This window comes from Anser cygnoides, chromosome 15 (assembly GCF_040182565.1).
Source record: "Anser cygnoides isolate HZ-2024a breed goose chromosome 15, Taihu_goose_T2T_genome, whole genome shotgun sequence".
NCBI classification, from domain to species: Eukaryota; Metazoa; Chordata; class Aves; order Anseriformes; family Anatidae; genus Anser; species Anser cygnoides.
In genome coordinates, this window is record NC_089887.1 from 7,548,205 (window position 1) to 7,568,916 (window position 20,712).

At 45.8% G+C, this 20,712-nt stretch overlaps 2 protein-coding genes across 4 annotated transcripts in view; one reads left to right on the forward strand and one right to left on the reverse strand.

The window, feature by feature from the left end:
• Positions 1-422: 422 nt before the first annotated feature.
• BRI3 (brain protein I3) lies at positions 423-15,082 on the reverse strand. Its single transcript, XM_066977441.1, has 3 exons — positions 14,773-15,082; positions 13,118-13,232; positions 423-814 (listed from the first exon to the last, which is right to left on the reverse strand). The coding sequence occupies exons 1-3, from the start codon at positions 14,936-14,938 to the stop codon at positions 682-684; spliced, it is 414 nt and encodes a 137-aa protein (XP_066833542.1). The 5' UTR covers positions 14,939-15,082; the 3' UTR covers positions 423-681.
• The window catches only part of TECPR1 (tectonin beta-propeller repeat containing 1), a 29,889-nt gene continuing 23,524 nt past the window's right edge, over positions 14,348-20,712 (forward strand). The window contains exons 1-2 of one of the 3 annotated variants that reach the window (XM_013177069.3): positions 14,348-14,642; positions 15,503-17,591. The gene's annotated coding sequence lies outside the window, so the exon portion shown is untranslated. Of the gene's footprint in view, positions 14,643-15,210; positions 17,592-17,627; positions 17,781-20,712 lie in introns of those variants that run through there. The other 2 variants (XM_013177070.3, XM_048065458.2) reach the window with 2 other exon arrangements.

Below are 20,712 nucleotides of genomic sequence, written 5' to 3' on the forward strand. Positions count from 1 at the left end.
CTGCTTCAGTCAGCAGTTACGGGTGTTGTTGAACACTAGTTCCATGATGCTAGGAAACTTCTGCTACAGCAGGAGCAGTTCTGCTACTGCAACCGCTTGGAAGTAACACTTGTCCATAAGCAAAACCTTCACTTGTTAAAACAGGGCTTGTACCGAGCCTTCAGAAGAAAGAGAGGGTCTCTCTATTCAGCCACATCCATTACACAGTGGTAGCACAGACAGTACTTGCACTACTTTCCTCAGAAAGGCTCAGGATGAAGGGATCTGCGTGTTCCAACAAGTACAGCCCTAAAACATGACTATTGTCATCATAATGATCCTGACAAACACTCATCCTTAGTTGTAGCTAGGATTACTAACTTCACTTTCAGACTACATGTTATCAGACACATTAGTCACATATGTAATAACCCAGCCACAAGTTGAGGATTGCAAAAAGGAAAAGCAGTTTTATTTAGTTTTCAAGAGGTGCCACTAAACATGGAAAACAAGTTGGGTTTTCATGTTTTGCAATGCACATGCTCATAAAAGATTAAGTTTAAATTACATGCAAGAGACTAAATTTCTTCACACTTTACAAAAACAGGTCTGAAGCAAATAAAATGATTGTACATGACATTTACATTAGAAAGAGTATGCTAACAGTTGTAGCTTCCATAAGCACATCCACGATCGTCCCCTTTAGCCAAAAGCCGCCCCACAATTAGGGCATCTTCGCTGCCTCAGTGCAAGACAGAACAGAATCCCAATTGGAAAGAATACAATGGCACACAAAACACCGAGGCAGGTGAAGGTGTCCTCCAAAACGCCAACCCTGTAAAAACGGAAAACAGACTGAGTCAAAGACACCTACTATGTTTAACCCAAAGTTACCACTTTGTGATCTGATAGTCTAAAAAAAATAGTCACTAGAAAAAAAACACATTTTGTTGAGCAAAAAGAAGTGCATGTAGCTTTGTTTTTTTTTTTAAAGAGTCTTTTATGCCATTAGCTTGCAACAGGATAATTTGAATTATACCACTTCAGTTCCAGAAAGCAGACATTTCTTTATCAATCACCACAAAACAGGAAAACAGGATTGGTACATAGCACAAGACACAGCCACCACAGCTCTGAGCAGTAGTGTCAATTGGTTAATTCCAGTACACTGAAAAACATACACAGGTGCAGCACCAGATACACAGTGGAACTCACTGAAGCCACATGTGCTCTCAGATTCAGAAAGCTTTAACACAAAAGCCTTTGCAGCTTCTGACGTGTTATTACTAGCTGGTCCCTGAAGGATCTGAAACTCACGGCTCCTTTCTTGTATACTTGCATGCTAGTTCAACTAACCTTGCCCAGTAACTACACAGCACTGACAGATCAAATGGTCAGGACAAGCAGCAAGGAAAAACGTTTGATACTTGCTTTACTAGCCCTTTCTAGGGTCAAGTTTTTCTGTATAGGTAAGGATAAACTTTCCTAGAACTTAACCTTACTACCAACTAAAGAATATGCTCATAAAAATGAAAACAAGTGTGCTTTTAAAATACCTTAATCTGTGATGATAACTTTTATTTAATTATCAGTGTTATACTGGTTACTTCAGGTCAACAAAACAGCTCCATTTCTCAGCTGTTTAGGTCTTTCAAAACAGGCAGCAGTCACGCTTGTGTCACATGCTTTGCCTACCTAGTTTCCACAATATCCCAGTGTGAACCCTCTCAGTTCATTCAGCCTCGTGTCACCCAGAGGATATGCGCACTAGAGCTCTTTCAGGAAAAATAATAATAATCCTTGCTTTCTGAATGTTTTGGTCTGATGATCTGGAGTGTTTTTCTCAGCTTCTTTCTAACAGAAAGATCTGAATTGAAGTTGTGTAACACTGGCTAAAGGCTTCTGGTCAGCCATCACCTCATGCTTTCACCAGGCAAGTTAAAACTAGGTAACTACATGTAGTATAAGTCAGTGTTTCATCAGCTAGGCTTGTCACTGAGGAAAGCAGCAGTTTTCCACTTTGTTTGTGGAAACATCAAGTAGTGATGTGAAGTGACCTCAAATAAAAAGAATATTGAGTTGCTTCTGCCCAGAAGTGGTGCTCTAGTAATTCAGTTCTACTGCAAATAGCCCTGTTACACCACACAGAACCATCGGTATCTGTACAGAGCATACACTGCTCAGAGTAGCTTTGTGTAAAGTATCTTTTTAAAGATAAGTATTTCCAAGTAATCAGCTGACAAAAAGGATGTTTTCACAGCAGCAAGACTTGCTATTTAAGCCATGAAATCTCCCAACTCCCCGCCTCACAGAAAGTCAAGTGACAGAAGAAAACAATTAAAGCAGAAGTAATATGGCAGTTGCTTCACTGGCAATGTCAAAGGTTATATAAGCAAGCAGTCTTACTAGAAACGCTCCACATTTCCTTAGCACAAAGGCACGAAAGAACCTTTTTTGCTATTGACATGTGAATGTCTAATAACATGACTTGAACTTCTTGTCCTATTGCATCAAGATCACCAGAAACCAAAGTCCCAGAACAGCTGTGGTGGTTTTACCCAGCTGGTTAACACCACAACTGCTCTCACTCCTCTCCTCAAAAGAAAAGGGGGAGAAAATACGATGGAATGGGCTGAAGAGTTGAGGTAACAACAGGGAGATCACACACCAATTATCACTACACGCAAAACAGACTCAGCATAGGGAGATTAACTTAATTTATTGCCTATCACTAGCAGACTAGCAGAGTGAGAAACTAAAAGCAAACTAAAAACACCAGTCTCCAGTTGCCAATGCATTATTTCAGATGGCCACAGATCTTTCTTCAGACTGCATGAGACCATATAACATGTGAAAGGCTAGGTACACCGGGCACTTAGGGCTCTGACCACATCAACAGGATGAGAGTGACTTAAAATAAAAATCTAGCCATAAATTGAGTGTAAAAGTATTTTAAATATCAGCACTTCATTGTAGAAAGTGCCAATTAAATAAGTGTGTACAGGACTAGGCTATCTACTCACATTCAGGCTTTCTAAGTCACTAGAACAGCTCAGAGGTGCAGCACTACTGTCATAAGCTGTTTAGCAAGTTTATTTCTGGTAGCTAGAGAAATAATCCAAAAGGCCAAACATGCAGCACTATTAAAATAACCCTTAGTAGGTGTTCCCAGGCTTTTATTTCGAAAATCCCAAGTCTTTGTAGAGCTGCAGGAGAACCTGCTATTTGACATCGCGTGGCTCCAGATCGGGCCTGACTGAATGACCACCCTACATGAGAAGAATTCTGTTTCAGCAGTTTTGTGTCACAGCAGAAAAATATCTGAACAGACATTTAACTTCAGTCCCTAACCCCTTCTGAAGTGCTGTATTTGACTGTCCCCCAGAATTAATATAGACAGAAAAGCCTAAGCATTCAGACTTAAGAAAATTGAGCAGCTATAAAAATCAAGATTTGGAGGTAAGCAAAACACTTGAACAAGAAGTGACCTCTTTGCCTGCCTGCTACAGTGAAAGTCAACAGAAACCAAGCTAAGTGACCTTGAAATACGTGCTACAACAGGCAAGGTGCCAAGACCAACAAGTTGTTTTTTCCCTACAGAGCAGTCCCAGGCTATTGTACAAGTGAATAAAGTGAAGGAAAGAAGATGCAGTCTCAGAGACCTCTCCCTTACTGCAATTGACTAAAACATTACATCTTGTTTTTAACTTAAGAGCTGCTGCCCTTCTCCTCAACCATCATAAGAAGCCAAAGGTTTTTTTCAAGGCGTTCTTGATACTCTGCTGCTTACACAACTTCACATTCAGTTTAGGATTTCAGCATCAGTCCCCTTCTTTTGTTGAACGTCCTTCTGTTTACAGAGTTGCATGATAGAAGTTGACTTTCTATTTGGTGTAAGGTATTCGCAGAGTACAGCTGATCCCAGCAGTAATTCCGAAAGGCTCCATTAAGGCAACAAGCTGAGATGTAGACTAGCATTCTACTCATCCTACTGATTGTAGTCTCAGCACACAAGTATCCTGACTCAAGAGTTCTGTAGCCTGCGCTGCTCACGGTGGCTACTCCTACAACCTCAGCATCACACCACCTCTGTTGCCTGTCAGACACACACACTGCCAGAGCTCCCTCTGTCCATGTGAACACTTAGTTCGCTACAAGAACATAAGATTACTCTTGAACACTAACACCTGTGTGTACAGAGACATAAGAGCAATGAGAGATCAGCTCTGCAGAAGCGTTCTACAGTTCTAACAAGATCTCCAGGATTTGTGATCCTACCATTTTTCCCAGACCTGGCACAAATTTTGTAGATTTAGTCCCAGTGGTATAGGTGCCATTCCCCCCCCCCCCCCCCCCCAAGGCTCCACAGCACTTCTTGGAAGCCTCTTCAGACATGGGAAAAGTTTCATCTTTCCTTTCAGTCCCTTTTAGCTCCTGTTCTCATACTTCCATTCCCAAATCCAGATATCAACATCTGCTTAAAGTACAGCTGAAGTTTTTACCTGTGATGCTGCCCAAATCCATAGAACCATCTTTCTCCAGGATGGAATCTCCATATTCAGCACACCGGTAGAGTCAAGACATGTTGTAAAGGATAATGATTCTGGCTTGTCACCCACAGATATTATTGCTAATACTACAAGTACTAATGACACTAACATTTACAGAGTACTTTGTACAGTAGTTGTGGTATCAGTAGTATCTTATTCTCCAACCAAAGCAAAAGATATGTGTAAGGAATCAAGCTTAAGGTAACAATGCAGCCTTTTACTTTGTAAATATTCTTTACATCTTCTGCAGAAGGACAGGATGCTCTCCACTGACAAGACCTAAACAAACAGACTGCCATGCCAGAAAGTTGCTCCAGCTTATCTCCCGGGGTTCTGAATTTGATTCAGTGACTGATTCTTGCCACAATGAGCACCTGACTGAAAGAATGTAGGACTTAAAGCACAGAATCCCACTTTTATACCTAATACTCCCACAAGCTTTAGCACTGACCATTGACTACAGACACAGCAGAGCAAGAGCAATGTCTCAAAAATCACTACCAGTTGTCTTCACAACGTAGTTTACCCAAGCTCTCTTCTGTAGTCAGGCTTGGCAGCTCCACACCTGTCCAGAAGACACTGCAGGCAGTTCTTGTGGGACCGATGCGCGCAGCTGTAGCCTTTTCACTTCTGCTGGCTTGATGACAAGTACGTCCAGTGGGTTTATGAGGGTCAGAGAGAAAAGCTTCGTGTCTCCACCAGCTGGCACGCAGACTATTTCTACCTCCATAGGAAAAGTGCTGACGAACTACACTACATGCCAGCAGACAAAAAGGAGCCAGACCATCCCTCCTGCAAAGCAGAAGCTCACCTGTGATTTGGCACATTAGTCACTGACTCACAGCACTTGCCCTGCATCTTCCCCGCATCACCTTAGCAAGCAGTACTCATAGAAACTACAGACACCAGAGTTGCTAAGCTTGTTTAATATTGCTCTTCAGTTTGTGTCTTGGGTTCTGCTACAAAGAACTCTAGCCCAGGATTCCCCTCAGACCGTGGCAGTGGTGGCTGCTTCCCTTCCTCTCCCACCTCAAAGCATTCCCCAGGAAACTGAAATATCGATGGGAAAAACAGAGGGGATAGATAGTAGGAGAAAGAAGAGTGGAAGGAGCTATTAAAAAATTATGAAGACAAGTCATCACTGTCACAACTGGAAAACGGGCAAACACCATAAAAGAGCATATCACAAAGTATATTTTTTCCATATGCTCTGGATTATTAATGCTTCATCTTGACTAATATATGCAGCTTTGGTCCTCATTACAAAAAGAAAAAGTGTCTTAATGAAGAGCATCAAAAGGGAAGAATAATAGTAGAGAAAAGGTAGCCTCCATCAATTTGTCCTTGCTACCCAACCTTCAAGTCCTAATCCCAAGTCAGCTGTGTACTACTAACCAGTCAGGAAACATCAAAATTGGCTTGCTAGGTCAAGTTCAGGGCATACTAACCCAAAGAAGAGACACTTCACTAGACTGACTTTGAAAGCAGGGCGAAGAACCCCCTATTAACACCTGCTTCCAGAGATTTCCCACTAGCTGTCCTACCTGAACATACTGAGCACAAGCAGAGTTTACACAGTATGTCTTAAGGCTAATAGGAAAGCTTCATGATAATTTGTTTGCTAGGGCACATCCAGACACTAAAACTGTACAGTTACATTGTAAGGAACCCTCAAAATTAGACTATAATTAAAGAATAGGGTCAGTAAACAAGGATCTCATGCCTTCAACTTCATTCACCAGGGAAAAGATGTGCTACTAGAATTGCCGTCTCCTGGAAAGAATACGCTAACAGGACTGAAACACAAGGAGATTCAAAACTCTTTAGACATAACCAGACTGGTTATAGATACAGCAACAGAAAGGACATCGGTGTTAAATTCAAAACGGCCACATATTTTAATAATTTCATATTCAGGTCCTGCCCTGAAGTCTACCTTTGTGACAAGTACACCAATGTGTTTAGTTAAGAGTATAAGCAGCCTAATTTTGATTTGTCCTTAAGGTATAAACATACTGAACATTAAAGAGGGATCAGTCAGGGTACTTCTGGTCAGCCCTGAGCAGCTGCAAACCCAAGCGTAGATGACTGCTGTCTAACCCATTACCATCAACCCTCTTAATCAGCTTGCAAAGGCCCAGGTCTCCTGGTCAGCAGACATCCCTGACACTTTAAATAGAATTTACTTTGAACTCCCTTCCCCCTAAACACAGTTATTCGGGAAGTGTTCTTTGGTCACGCAGAATGCCAGTGAAATAAGACGACAACAACAACTTGCCATCCATACTCAACACCAGAACCAGGGAAAAGATCTGACATGGATGAAGCACGCAGCAGGAAGCACGGCTGGCTCGGCAGCAGAGGAGGACCAGGGCCAGCACAGCCAGGGAACAGACTAAGTCAGTTCCAGGTGACACTCATTTGGGAAGCTCAGCAGAAGTGGATCTGTGTGACCTCCCCCACAACATACCTGTTATTTCAGTCATTTCCTAGCACCTCCATAGCAGCGTGACTGCTACTACAGCATTAACTCCACAAGCATGCTCTGGTTTCTGTTGATTTGTGTCACCACCTAATTTTAGATGAACACTTATCCAGTCACTGTCTCTGCTTAGCCAGTTACTAAATTTAGAAGGAGGAAAAAAAATTTTATAAAGGAGAACATGAATATTTTAGTTTGTGCTTGTGTATCTTACCTGAGCTACAGAGTAATTAGATTCCATATTCAAACTGTAGATTCATTAACGTAACCAAACATAAATTTTGTTCTACACAAACCACATAAAAGCTGATTATAACTGCACCACTCCCAATCTAAAAATAAAGAGGAAAGGTTTATTTATATTGCAAGCAGTGTCTTGGATTTAAGCTATACTGCAGATGCCAATTCCATAAAGCAAGGTCAATTATTCCCACTGACAAGCATTTAATACCAAATTACTTTTCAGACAAACCTTTTCTTGGAAATAAGTCTCAAAACATTAAGTCATGTGCTCAGGATCAGAGAGCCAACACGGAGATTTGCAAACACAATATTAGTACAATTTACTACAAGCATTTTTAGACTTAACACTACATCACAGTACTTAGATGTGTGCTTATCAGCATTTTTGATCCCTTATAAATGAAGTCCAAGGGGCAGCCTGGGTAGTCCAAGATAGCATTCTGATTGCACGATAAGCTCTGCAAGACCTGAAAAGAAGCTACACTTCACTAAGAGGTGCCTCCAGCTGTCCTACACACAGATACTCGCTGACTGATCAAGCAAGGGGAATTTTCAGAACAGTATCCCAATTTCTCCTGCTTCCAAGGTTGGTTGAGTCTTTAACTTTAGATTTCAGTGGAAACAGTCAGACCAGGGACAAGCAGGGACTTTGGAAGTTGCACACGAGACCTCTAATTTTGAACGTGAAAACAAACAGATAGCTTCTCCTTGTGTCTATCCTAGCTAATCCAACAAAAGCAGCTAGGTTAAGCAGTTTAAATTTCACATGCAAGCAGCAGAAGAAAAAAAAAATGATAACTATAGATACAACTACTGATGGTATACTAACACAGTTTTAGTTTCCACTTAGAGAGGTGCCAGTTCCTCCAGCCTCAGCTTGAAGGCACATTGAATGGTTGTTCATCTGTGTGGTTTCCCCACCACCACCACTCATCACGTAACGTGGCCAAGTTAGTATCACCTCCGGTTACCACCTTCATCTAGCAAACAAGACCAGTTTCCTCCTCACTGCTACAACGAAGTTCTAATTATCAGAGTACAGACACCAAGATAAATGCTGACACTAAAAAAAAAAAAAATGTTATCAGCTCAGGCCCAGCAGCCAACTGGGAGTTAACAGCCACTATAAGAATGATGATCTAGTCCCTAGGGAATATATTTCTGATGTATCTTGTTAACTGCATAAATTCTCATTTATTAGAAAAATAAGTGTTTTGATTATTTTCCACCAATCAGTTCAAAACAGTAATACAAAAATCCTCAGAACTGCTATGAAACTATGCTGTCCTCACCTGGGACCCTATTCCAAGGGTCACCACCTCCTCTCTTCTTCTGGGCTTAGGTATCAGACTTCCTGCTAAGCAGCTGCGTGCCTCTGCTATAAGGCTGGTGAAAAAAAAAAGTTACAGCTATCCTAGGCAGTAATTCCGAGTGGCAGACTCATGGCATCTGCTCAAGTCTGCTGTATCAAGGCTTTCTTCTTCACAGTCACATGCATAAGTCACTGCTGAATTTCATGCCCTAACTGCTCCAGCCACCAAATTACAGCACAGCAGGGATGAACACCCCAATCTGTCCAAACAGCATACGTTTACAAAAAGCTGCATATTATAAGGAAGCTACTTTGATTCAGCACAGGCTGAGCTTCTTTGTGACAGAAAGCAGTGTCATGAGCTGCTGCACTATTATAGCTGCTACTCTTTATAGCACCCTTGAAATGGTATTTCAAAGTTGGCTTTACTCACAAGATTCAAAAGGATCTCTGTAGCATGTCAGCCTGCTGCTAGAAACTGAAAATCCCCAGCTTTTCTTCAGGATAGAAAGTACCTCAGATAAATAGCTTTTTTTATTATTATTATTTCTTGACTATTTAGCCAGTACATATTAAGATGTTATATTAAGAATCTTTATATAAAAGTTATTTATTGTGAATACCTACTGAAATCCTGTACCCTGAATGAGCTTCTCTCAAACCACACACAGCACTTGTGATTGAAGTAAGCAGAAGATTGACATTTTGAAGGAGTTTATCATTTAAATGCAATTTTTCCAGAACACACTTCTCTCAGCAGTGATGCCTTTAATTGAATAAAAACAAATATCAACCAAAATCTGAGAACCTACTACTTTATCAAATCGAAAATCAAACAAACAAACAAACCCACACCACTCTGTCAGGAAGAAGGCTCTAAGAGATCAGTAGTCCCTCATCCTTCAATCCTGGAAGAAGTTTCAGTATTACCATAATTTGAAACCCACTGTAATACTTCTCAAGCAGGTAATTCATAATCATCAGAAGAGAAAGCCACCACAATGCAGTGGCATGTCCTCTCCCTCACCCTTTCTTTTAAAGAACCCAATTTGTGTTAAATACAAACATAAACACCCAACAGGGCCAATCGCAGGCTCTGACCAGATTTTGAAAGAACCAGTTTTTGCAAACTTCAGATCAAAAGCACATTTGTCACAGTTTTTAAATGGATCTTTCCTCTGTTAAGAAACAGGAAAGCAAACATTCCTTTGCAGTTTGTTCTACCCACGGATGAGAGATGGAGAAAAAGAAAATGAAAGTGACCACAAGAGAAGTAGCTGGGCTGCATTCTCCCAGCTAAAAAGATAATTAAATTACATAGCTGGATCTCTGAAGTTAGTGGCTGTAATGACTCAAGCTGTTCTTGGGAACATAAAATAGTTTAAAAGCCAGACTTGGCTAATCCTTACATATCAACTACCAGCACTAAAACTGACAACATTCCGCACCGACGTTTCTCTGTACATCAGGGCTGGGCTAGAAGAGGAGCTCACACTACGAGCACTGCAGCCACCTAGACTTCTTAGCAATGCAAAGAAGGATGGAACGCAGCAAGGCTGAAGTCTGTAATTAGAAAGCAACACTGGACGCAACAAGGACGAATGAGGATGATTTGACTAACGAATAACTTTAGGCAAGAGGTACAGCTCACAAGGCAGGAGAGTCATCCCTCAGATACACCAATGCTTCAGAGATTTTTTAAAAATAAATAAAATAAAATGCAATTACTTGGTGACCAGGAGCACACTACCTACTTCTAGAGATACTTTGTACTTTTTATGACTTCACACCACAAACTAAGCCTGAAGAGGGCTAGCTACCTGGCTACTGTAGCTAGCCTGTAAACCCCAAAATCATTTGCATCTGCAATAAAACAGACTCCTACCAAAATAACAGATCAGTACCACATGTTTCTCCTCAAAATCATCTATTTTAAGTTGAAAATAGCATATTTTTTTTTCAATTAGCAACATTTCCATGCTATAGAGCTGACTGGTTTGTGTTTCTGATTGCAGAAATCCTGCTGATGGGCTTTAGCCCTCTCCATCAGTTACATTATTCCACAGCCACAAACAAGCCTTTTCCCCCTCACAGTCTAAAGCACGTGGACTTCTCTAATAATCATGCATAACTTCAAATCCAAGGAGTAACAAGACAACTGTGTTGGCAGTTTAATAAAAGTTTTAGGCGCTATTAATAGCTTTTTATGTTATCGATGCCCTTTCAGTATCTTTCTGTTCAGTGATGTATTCAGAACCTACCTGCGTGTTGCATTCGTCACAAAATAGGTTTCCAGGCCAAGAAAGTAAACTAGAGCTATGTTTAAGGTGTTGAGAAGTCAAAGAGGATTACGAGCTCTTTCTCAAAGAGAAGTAAATAGCCAATGTAACCTTCCAGAACACGAGCCTGATGCTTCAAGTTCCTGTGAATATTTCTGGTATTATGCTTCCCATCAAGCCTCGCTGCTGCTGCTCTTGAGGCACTAGACTATCAACTCCTTAACTAAAGGAAAGACAACCAGTCTGAGCTTCCCCTCCCCCCCCCCCAAATTTGACTCTTTAACTACAGTTAGGGAAAACACAGTGCAAAGACAATTATGACACAGTGTTACTAGATGCTGGTCCTTGCCAGTCCCTGATCAACAGTAGATGGGTCCTACATGGCAGCTGCGTAGTACTGTGCCTCAAAGGAACCCGTACAGCAGGTCTCACACCTGATTTCTTTTCACAGACTAAGGCAAAACTTGAGGATTCAAGAGCAAAAACGTGGTTACGCTATGTGTGTGTCTCTCTCTCTCTCTCTCTCTAAAAAACACTGACTACTTCCAGTAGCACCAGGATGATGACTTAAGACTTTTCAAGTCAGGTCACTTAACAGCACCTTACAAAAGATTCAGAAACTTGCTCATTTTTCCAGATCTGGCTGAAAGGATACTAGAATTAGATTCTTTATTTGCAAATGACCATTTCAAAGGAATCTCCTAGAGAATCTCTGGATAACCACTAGGAAAAAAAAACCCTAAAAAATAGCAGCAAGAGTCTACCAACCTTACGTTATCACAGAAGACTACTTCAATTTTTTTTCCTGAAGTTTCCTGGTTCTAAGGCCAGAAGACCTGTATAAACACACTGCTTGCCTTTTACCAGACAACACATAATATCTTTCCTGTCTTCTGGTTGAGCCAAAGCATGAGCATTTTAATGTAATTACTCAAGTGGCAGGATCTACCACATCCTCCCAGCAGCTCGGAGGTTACTTTCCCTCGTTGTTTAAAACATACATCTTCTAGATCAATAGCTCTAGCTGGTACAGGTTTTTCAGCCTTAACTGCTGGAATTTCAGCATGCACCTGCTTTAACCTAACATCACAAGATACTTATTTGAATCCACCTTTGAAGGCAGGTACTGACTCTCAAACACACATCAGTTTTAACACAACCAAAAGGCATCAGAGGCGCTGTCCCCATCACTAAGACAATCTCCATCACCTTCCTAGCACTGAAACCCCGTATCATTTAAGCTATGCTAGCAAGTCTGTTTCCTACATGTTTTGAAATGGACAAGAAAAGGCTCAGACTTGCAGAATACAAAGTGCTTCCTCATAAGACGCCACAAGGGTAACTCCCATACGTTTTAACAGAAGGGGAATGATTCTGCATTTGAGTCAGAGCTGGCCAGGCGCACAAACGCCTGAACTGCACCAGCAGCAATCTGGCTGCCCTCACCCATTAGTTAATATCCTGGGAGGAGGAGAACTGAGAAGTGCAAAAGAACTACTGCAGACTTACAGCACTAATGTGAAACAGAATGCCTCCTTCCCTTTTCTTATTTTATGGCTGTTGATCACTGAAGGGGAAGTTGCCCTTAAGTTGCCATTCTAACTAAGACCATTTTTTTTCCTCATTTTTACTGCTTTGTCAGATTAACACTTTGAATCAGATTTATTAGTTTTCCTATAGTTCTGCAGTAAAGGGACTTACAAAGTAAGAGAACTTTTAAAAACACCAGTATCACAGGGTTTTAATCAACAGTGACAACCACCTTGCCTGGTTTTGCACAGCGGAGACTGTGGGGATGAGGACACTCACCACACCAGCAGAAGCCCTTCCACGGGACTGCCGGATAACCAGAATTGACGACGGTCAGAGATCACAGAACATTTCACAATAAAGTCATGCTACTCGCTATCACTAGTCATAAATGTATCAGAAAGGACTTCCTATCATCCTCTCCCCCAAGAGCTGACCCTCTACACCTGTGACTGAATTGTTTTTCATTAAAAATACTGCCTACAGATCTTCCTCCATCATACCAGACAGATTCATGTTTGCATAAAGTCTATTGTATTAATTATAGCCGTTGTCTACAACTACAGCTTATTAGGACATTCTACATAGATTAAAGAACTGCTGAGTTTTAGTGCTTTTTCAGTTAGTTCAATTCTAATACAGACACACACACACAAAGAAAAACCAGGCAACTATATGGATGTCTCGTTTCAAATATAAAACATAAGGCTCAGTTTATTTCTCAACTAGAGGACTATTTTACCTGCAGGCAGGGCAGCCACCAACTACTACTACAGAAGTGGTGGTAGCAGGCTGTTGAATAATGGTGTATGTGCTCGAATAGTTCGGCTGTGATGTCGGTGGAGGAACAGCATATCCTAAAAAGAGGAAAAACAACTGAATCACCATGTGTAAGGCACAGAAATCACTAATAATTCAGTGAAAAGTACAGAAACAGAACACTTTAAAAAAAAATAGAAGTGTCTTGGTGAAGCACTTTAAGAATGTTTCAAAGTCAGAATCAAAGCATACCAGTCAGCACATCTAATAGCAAAACCACTTCATAACTCCAAGTATCTAGCACAATTTAACCATCTAAAAAGGATTTTGAGCTAATAATTAACTTTGAGAGTTTGTTTCAATGCTGTTTGAACATTGAACAAAAACAGTTTGAACAACTGAGGATTGTGGAGTTCACTTCTGGACATTACGCATCAGGTATGCCCCACTCTGGCAGACAAACCAGTTGAAACAAAGTCTTCCTCTCCTCTGGTGTCCAGCTCAACTTCCACACCTTACATTTTTGGCTACAGAGAGAGGCAGGAGTGATAGGATGCAAGTGGAAAGGAAGCAGGCTGCATGGCACAGAAAATAAAACCTTTCACAAAACCCATGTTGTTGGCTAGTGAATGTGTTATTTGAAGAGTTGTACTTAAAAAGCACAGGCCCTTGGCGGCTACATTAATGTGAAAAATAAAGAAATAAATGTTTTTAAAGGGATGGTTAGATGTATGCAGTGCACTCCTACAGCTAAGACACACTTTGCCCAAGTATAATCCATCCTGCGCTTCTCTCTCAGAGCACAGTTCTGATTTTTCTTCAGCCACGTTACACACCAGAAAGCCCGTGAACTCCACTATTTTAAATCAAAAGGCCAACCGTCAGTAATATCTGTATTGTAGCACAACATCCCAAGTTACTGGCAGATTTACCTGCTACCTCACAGTTCTGCCCAACGCACCTACTGCGCTCGGCAGACTTTTTGCCATTTCAGCAGCACTCCCTTACAACTACAGAGCTCCTGACGGGCTCCTTTCTGTAACTGCGCTCAGGACTGACTCACCGCTCACCTGCTCCAGCCTCTCCAGGACTCCTGAGGTGCACCAGACCAAAACAAACGTGAACCGGGGAGCCCGGGGAGGCACGCAGGGAGCACAGAGAGCGCAAGTTTTCTCCTGGGGCCACTTCACTGCTGTCGTTATCCCCCCCCCCTCCCCTAGGAGCCACCCGCCGGTGGGGCGGCGCCTCCGTACCGGAGCCCTGCACACCTGGGGCCCCTCGGAGGAGGATGAAGAGGAAGAAGAAGAGGAGAAGAGGAAGAGGAGGAGAGGAAGGAGGGAGGCAGCAGCGCCTCCCCGGAGCCCCCTCAGCGCTTCCCGCCGGGCACCACAGGCCACGGCCCTGCCCCGGGGCCCGCGGGCGGCCTGAGGCGCGGGGACAGCGCCCGGCCTGAGGGGCTTGGGGAAGGGGGTTGGGAGTTGTGTGAGGTGCCTGAGGGGGATACCGAGGTGTGTGAGGGGGGTTGGGGTACGAGGGGGCTGTGGGGGGTGTGAGGGGTGCATGAGGGGGATGCTGCCCCCACAGCCTCCCCTCAGAGGCCGCCAGCCCCCTCCCCGTCCCCCCCCGCCTCAGACCCACCTGCGGCAGCCGCGGCGCCCGGGTACGGGTAGGGCGGGGGCGGCTGGAAGCCGGGCTGCGGGGCGGGGATGGCGCCGTAGTTGCTCTGCCCGTAGTCGTAACCCGCGCCCTGCGCGGCGGGGCTGTAGGCGGGCGGCCGCTCCTGCAGCAGGGGCTTGTTGTCCATGCTGGGGGGGACAGGGGACGGGAGGAGGAGGAGGCGGAGGCGCTGCCCGCCCGAGGAGGAAGCGGCGCCCTCCCCTCAGCGCCCCGGGCTGCCGGGCGCCGCCCTCCGCCCCGCCCCGCCCCGCCCGCCCGGGGGCGCCGCGGCCCGGGAGGGTGAAGGGGGGCCCGCGCCTGAGGGGAGGGGAAGGGGGGGGGGGGGGGAACGGGGAAGGGGGGGCGGCCCCGGCTGCTGCGCTCGCGGCCGGTCACGAGACGGCGCCCCACGTGACGCCGCGGCTCCGGCGGGGCGGGCGCCTCGCGGAGGGGAGCGGGAGCGGGGCGGGAGGGGCTGCCTTAAAGGGGCCGCGCGGGGGGAGCGGCGCGGGGCGGTGAGGGAGGGCGCGGGGAAGGCTGGCGGCTCAGGGCTGACGGGAGGGTGAGGAGAGCGAGGGGTGCCGCGCTGTCCCCGACGGAAACTGCCCGTGGCTTCACCAGCGGGCAGCCCTGCGTCCAAAACCCGAGTTCTCAGCACTTTGTTCGGGCCACATGCGGAAAGGCTCTTCCCTGTCTTTTGTTGTGCTCACAGCTCTGCGCTCTGCTCCGTGCCTTTGTCCTGTGAGCACCTGATCCGCGTCCTGTGGTGTCGAGGTCCCGCAGGCTGCCCCTTCGCACAGGCACTGGCAGGCCTCAAAATGACGTGCTTGGAAGGGGAAGCCCAGGGCCCAGGCAGCCTTGCATGAGGGTGCCCAGATCCATCCCTGCCCTGTTTCCCCCTCCGACCCTTGCCCAGTGTCACCGCTGATGCTCTGTGCGGTGGGAGGCTTCCACAAGAAATCTACAGCCCAAGGCGACACAGGGCTTCCTCGTCTGGGGAAAGGCACTTCCCTATAACAAGCACTGAGTGGTGGTGAGAAATCCCCCTTTTGAAGAAGTGAGATTTGGGAAAGTGGGGAAGAGCCAGCAGGCAGAAGGGAAACCACAAGTAAGAGCCACCTCTGGCCCGTCAGGGCCACGGCCAGAGGACAGTGGAATGTGGTGTAAAATGCCTTGGATGGAGCAAAGCCTTTCTTCAGGACAAGAGGCTTACAGACTCACAAAGTCAATACCTGAGCTCCGGCCTTGCCTAGGTTGGGGCCATGTCCCAGCTGCGCAGGGAGGCCCCTTCGGACTGTACCTTCTGTGCAGCAGAGGCTTTGACGTGGTACACTGCGACCTGCATTGGGAGTGCTGCAGTTATGGGCAAAACTGAGAAATCGCAGCGGACAAGGGCTAGCGGCCATAGCAAGTGAAGCGTGGTTCACTGAAGCTGTTTCCTCCTGTGCTGGACTGTAACCAGAAATCAGAGAGGGTATTTGGATGCTTTCTCCCTCTTTTGCAAGGCCTCAGAGCCCCATCCACAGACAACAGGACATGGGGCTCACGTTCATGCCATGCCCCAGATAACACACAAAATCCACTGCTCCAGCAGGCAGCAAAATAAAAATCTGGCCCAGAATCTGTTTGCATTTACCCGTTGTTTGGTTTTGTAAAATCTTTCTTGTTACATCCTTACCAAATAGCAGTCACTGTTGTAACAGCATCAACTGCAGAAAGTAGGGCTCAGCATCAGACACCCAGAAAGAGCTTCCACAAAGGAGGCATCCTGCCTAACTCTTCCATCAAACCACAGGTGTAGCATAGCCACTGTCCTTGTTGGCTGGCCACAAAGAAGTTGTGTGCTGCCAGTGTCATGGATAATGCACGTTTGGTCTCACATGAAAGTTCCTCCTTAAAATCAGTGTGAGAGAACTCTACAGGTTGTAAATGGCTTGTCATGTGAGCTCCCTGCATGGTCATTCCTGCTGCCACCGTGTAGGATTACAAGACTGTGGGTCAGAATGCAAACTGAGAGAAAATCACAGAAAATATGCCTTAAGCTTTTCTACAATCCAACTCCAATGGAAAACAAGTCTCAATTTCACCTGCTTAAAAAGGCAGCTGAACTGAGTAAATGTCAAATGTATCAGAGACACAACTGACAATATACCTTGCAAAATGAAATTCTTATGACCTAAGCAGTACTTGGTCTTTATAAAAATGTTTTACTGAAATGATCAGATAAAAACACTACTAGGGAGCAGCATTTCTGCATTGAGGTTAGGCACCGATCTGCAAAAGGGACCACATCAGAGCCATGTGAGGCGTGTTTCCATGGCCCTGCAGGAAATGTCCCGGGCAGGATGGTTTTTCCTCACACAGGCATCCTGCTAGAGAATTTCACGTGCACGTCACACCTGGCTCCCTCTGAAAATACAGGAGCAAGGCAGATGTATTCCAATCACCCAGCAGCTAGAAGCCCCTCGGGTGGGTTCACAGCAGATCTGCCGGTTGAGAAAGGCCTGTGAGAAAGGCCTGAAGCAGATGCCTGACTTTTCATCCTCCTTCGCTGCATCTCTGAGCGAAGCCAGGAAATGATCTTTGTGTGCAGCCTGCCTTCCTGCCTGGTAACTCCAACAGCCGATGGAAGCTCTCGTCTGTCGCGCTGGGTTTTCCGGCTCGCTGTAGGCGAGCGGGCGGGATGGCAGCGGCGGGGCCGGGCACGCAGGCGCCTGGGCAGGGAGGTGGCAGTGCTGCGGCAGGCCGGCGGCGCTGAGCAGGGAGGGCCGCTGCCACCTGCCCCCGGGCCGCTGTTCCCGGTAAGCGCCGCCTGGGCCGGCCCCGAGGGCCCCCGCCGGGCCCTGAGGAGCCGCCGCCCCGCGGGGCCGTGTAATGGCGGCGGGGCGCGGGCAGAGGGAGCGCGGTGTCACCGCCCCGCGGGGCCGGGCCGGGCAGGGCCGGGCGGCTCCTTCAGGCGGCGGGGAGCGGGGCAGGCCGGCGGGAGGCAGGTGAGGGGCTCGCCCCGGGCCGGGAGGGGAGCGGCGGGCACTGGCTCTGAGGCCGCGGGGGGAACCGTGGAGGGGCTGGGGCCGGGCTGACGGGCGGCGTGCGGCCGGCTGCGCTCCCGCCGTGCCGCAGTGGTGCCCTGGGGAGCCGTGCGGGTCCCCGGCAGCCGGTGTCCCTCCGGTGGGTTGCCGTCACCTCAGGGTGCTGGTGGGTGCTTCGCTGGGAGGCACAGCCCTGCTGCCAGCCGCCGCCGAGGCCACCCCTGAAGCCGTGTCCCCCGAGGAGCTCCCCCGGCTTTGTAACGGGGATGTTCTTCTTGAGCTGGTAGCAGCCGGCGTTAGGGCAGGCAGTGGGGAATTTCATCCCACAGCACGCCTTCTCCACTGGAATAGCGTGCCTTCTGCGTTGAAATAGCTCTGCTTGTATCAGAAGAGCCTGGCGAGGTTGAGGGGTGAGGGAAACGTAGCTGGTGGGGGTCTGGCCCTCCTGCGCCCCGAGACCACCGGGCAACTTGTGTGTTCACCAACGGGCATGAGCCAGCGGCACAGAGCGTCCTTGAAAGCCGAGCAACGTTTGTCTTGATCTTCTGCAGCGCTGCCAGTGCAAAGGGACCTAGATTTAATTCTTAAAGGTAGTTAATAACCCCAGATGCATTTTCACATCCTGTGATTCTCTAAACACTCAGTCTGACAAGTTCAATGGAAAGAATATCCAGAAACTCGCTTATTTCAGCTGTCTTGAATATTTTAATTCAGTTGCATCTTCTCAGATTAGCTTAATTCCATCCCATCCATATCCATCTATATTCTTCCTAACTTCATCATTTTAGGGATATCTGAAAATTCCACTGCCTTTTTCTGAACTGTTTCAGGCACTTTTCTGCCTGCCTGGGCTGTCATTCCAGACCCAGGCCTTCATTTGTATATCTGTCTATTTTTAATACACCCAGGCATCACTTTTCTTTATTATCTGACTGTGGATCTCTTCACTGCATTATCCATAATGCTTCCTTTACTCCAGACTTGCTGGCGTTCTGGTTGCTCAGCATTAAATGCATATTTTTCTCCATTATAGACCGTTCTGCAGAATTTTCAGTGCTTACACTGACAGGTTTATTTTCATGGGCTTTATTTTCCCAGTGATACATAATTTTCACCTCATCCTCACTTCTTCCCATTCAATTTTTCCACATTTTGCCTTTCTGTACCAACCTCTTTTTACCAATGTAAAAATGCAGATAAAGAAGATAAATGGCTGATCCAAGAGTGAAGTCAGTTATACATGCCCTATTTCTCACCTCTATTTCCTAACACAAAATTATCTTCGTCTTACTGTTTTCCTGTGAGAGCTCAAATGAAGATTCCCAGGAAGATTGTCCTGCAAGGCTAACTTCTCAAGGTTTGTACTGCAGAGCTGGGATAAAGCACAGAGTGCTGATACTCCCAGCAACAACAACAACAACAAAACCAAGAAGCCCAAACCAGAGGATTCATCGTAGTTATGCTGCCACAACTAGCAGGAGAATTTTGCTCTGTGACCTCCCCTGGCTTTCACTCACTCTTGACTACTGCAGATTTTCTTCCCAGTGTTACCGTTTTTTTCCTTGATGGAGCCAGTTTTGTAGGTACTTAGCAGCAGCAGCACTAGGAATAAAAGAATTCCAGCACAGCAGAAGATGGGTCTTTGTGTTCCTCCTGCCTTCAGAAGCATCCTCCCAGGGTGGACCTGTGCATTTACCATGCAGGTCATGATACTGGCTTAGCTGTTTCCAGATGGCATTGATTCTTTCCTGCATTCAAGCACAAGGTACAAATGAGTCCCCCCCTGCATCTCTGCTAATTACCTATCAGAAAGCAGGCAGGTAAGCTTCCTCAGGCTCATCTGTTGAAAGCAAAGTTGCCACTTGACCATGGAGAAGCAGCGTTCCACGGTGACTAAGCCAGATTTCATTGGTTTGGCTGTGAGTTCTCCTTTTTACCTTTCCCTTCCTGGTCCCCCACTACATATTTATAGAACTGGAGGCAAAGTTCAAAATACTCATCACTAGTTTTGTCGTACATACAGAGCAACTGAAACTTGTTGGGTTTAATGGCATCCAGACAGCAGCTGGCAGAAATAAGCCAGCTTTTCTTGACTTCTGAAAGGACTGGCCTACACCTACCTTGCAGAAAATGCTGACCCCTCCATTTAAGGGAGGGCTTCAGTGCCCAGAATATAGCAGCTTATTAAGTGATAAAACTGGAATGGAACTCAAACAATTGCCTACTGTCAAACAGTGCTCTGTGTATACTTAAATAAATATCACACCTATGTATATTAAATAAATATTAGATCCCAGAGTGGTCACCAGCATGCTTTGGAAAGAGGTTTCCTGGTAGCAGTAGCACCTCGAACATCTATCTGAAAGCATGAGATGTCCACGGACTAAAACTATATGTGTGTTTATGGAGAATTCTCACTTCACATTCTTTCCCTTGCACTTGTGTGGCTACGTTGGCAGATGGCAAGAGGAGGCTGAGAAGGAGGTACCATGAGACACCGTGGCTTTGTGCACCTGAGATGAGCAGTGTGTGTAGGGCATGACCAGCTCTGGAGAGCGAAGCTTTCTGCTATGAAACACTCCATGCTGCTTCATCAGTGTGTCTCAGTTCACTGTTGGCCTCTGTCCTCAGCCTGCCAAAACTGTGCTATTAACATTGCAAGGTCTTGTAGGATGGACAAGAGTGGCTGTAGCAAGGTCTTTCACAAGAATTTTCAGACCTATGTGTGGCTCTGACTGAAAGAGATCCGTCTGTCAGCTTCACATGGGCTGTTTATAAAAGATCATTCTGTACTTTTCTCTTTAGTTTGACTGGTGCTGGATCCGAGCAGAACACTAGGTTCGAGATTCATTTTTTATAACTGTCATTTCCATTAATACCTCCTTTTTGCCTT